This window comes from Melospiza melodia, unplaced genomic scaffold (genome assembly GCF_035770615.1).
Source record: "Melospiza melodia melodia isolate bMelMel2 unplaced genomic scaffold, bMelMel2.pri scaffold_35, whole genome shotgun sequence".
Classification (NCBI taxonomy): domain Eukaryota; kingdom Metazoa; phylum Chordata; class Aves; order Passeriformes; family Passerellidae; genus Melospiza; species Melospiza melodia.
In genome coordinates, this window is record NW_026948670.1 from 519,574 (window position 1) to 521,039 (window position 1,466).

Genomic DNA, 1,466 nt, shown 5'->3' on the forward strand with positions numbered 1-1,466 from the left:
GAGAAAGCCAAGATAAACTCAAAACACAATCAAGTGTGACCATCTCCCGACAGTCTCCACTCATTCACGTGCCTCAGGGAACTCACTCTGTTATACCAAGGGCATGCTAAGGGTTTCTGATATCCTAGAATAGCAGGAGAGACATGGGGGCAGCTTCAAAAGAAAACCTCAGAACTCTGAAACAGAGAAGCATGTACGTGTGTGTTACAAAGGAGGGTGTATGGGAAATGGCTTTGATTTTGCTTACAGGTATCTCTTATAAATCTTCACTGTCCTTTATCCATGAACAGGTCCCCATGTGCAGCCACAGCAAATGTCCAACAGCAGCTCCATCAGGCACTTCCTCCTGCTGGCATTGGCAGACACGCGGCAGCTGCAGCTCCTGCACTTCTGCCTCTTGCTGGGCATCTCCCTGGCTGCCCTCCTGGGCAACGGCCTCATCATCAGCGCCGTAGCCTGCGGCCACCACCTGCACATGCCCATGTTCTTCTTCCTGCTCAACCTGGCCCTCAGTGACCTGGGCTCCATCTGCACCACTGTCCCCAAAGCCATGCACAATTCCCTCTGGGACACCAGGGACATCACCTACTCAGGATGTGCTGCTCAGCTCTTTTTCTTTATGTTCTTCATCTCAGCAGAGCTTTTCCTCCTGACCATCATGTGCTACGACCGCTACGTGTCCATCTGCAAACCCCTGCACTACGGGATCCTCCTGGGCAGCAGAGCTTGTGCCCACATGGCAGCAGCTGCCTGGGCCAGTGCCTTTCTCAATACTCTCATGCACACGGCCAATACATTTTCCCTGCCCCTGTGCCATGGCAATGTCGTGGGCCAGTTCTTCTGCGAAATCCCACAGATCCTCAAGCTCTCCTGCTCACACTCCAACTTTAAACAACTGGGGCTCATTGCTGTTAGTGTATCTTTAGGACTTTGCTGTTTTGTGTTCATTGTTTTCTCCTATGTGCAGATCTTCAGGGCCGTGCTGAGGATCTCCTCTGAGCAGGGACGGCACAAAGCCTTTTCCACCTGCCTCCCTCACCTGGCTGTGCTCTCCCTGTTCCTCAGCACTCTAATCTTTGCTCACTTGAAGCCCCCCTCCATGTCCTCCCCATCCCTGGATCTGGCCCTGTCAGTTCTGTACTCGGTGGTGCCTCCAGCCCTGAACCCCCTCATCTACAGCCTGAGGAACCAGGAGCTCAAGGCTGCAGTGTGGAGACTGATGACTAGATGCTTTCAGAAACATTAAACTGCAGGCCAGTGTTTGCAAATCACTTGTAATAAAAGTAATTTTGAATATTTCTTGTTGGTTTGGTTGTGGGTTTTTTCCCCCTTTTTTAAGGTTTCTTATATTGTCCATAATAAATATCAGTGTTTGGGCCTTTTCTCATTTTGTTTCTCTCCACCTTCCCTGAGCTCACAGACTGTGTGAACGAGGGGCTGTGTTCTTGGTGGCTTTAAAGGAACTA

The 1,466-nt window shown here is 50.7% G+C and overlaps 1 protein-coding gene across 1 annotated transcript; it reads left to right on the forward strand.

The window, feature by feature from the left end:
- Positions 1-313: 313 nt before the first annotated feature.
- Positions 314-1,246, forward strand: LOC134434397 (olfactory receptor 14C36-like). The gene has a single exon (XM_063183060.1). The coding sequence runs from the start codon at positions 314-316 to the stop codon at positions 1,244-1,246; it is 933 nt and encodes a 310-aa protein (XP_063039130.1).
- The last annotated feature ends 220 nt before the right edge of the window (positions 1,247-1,466 follow it).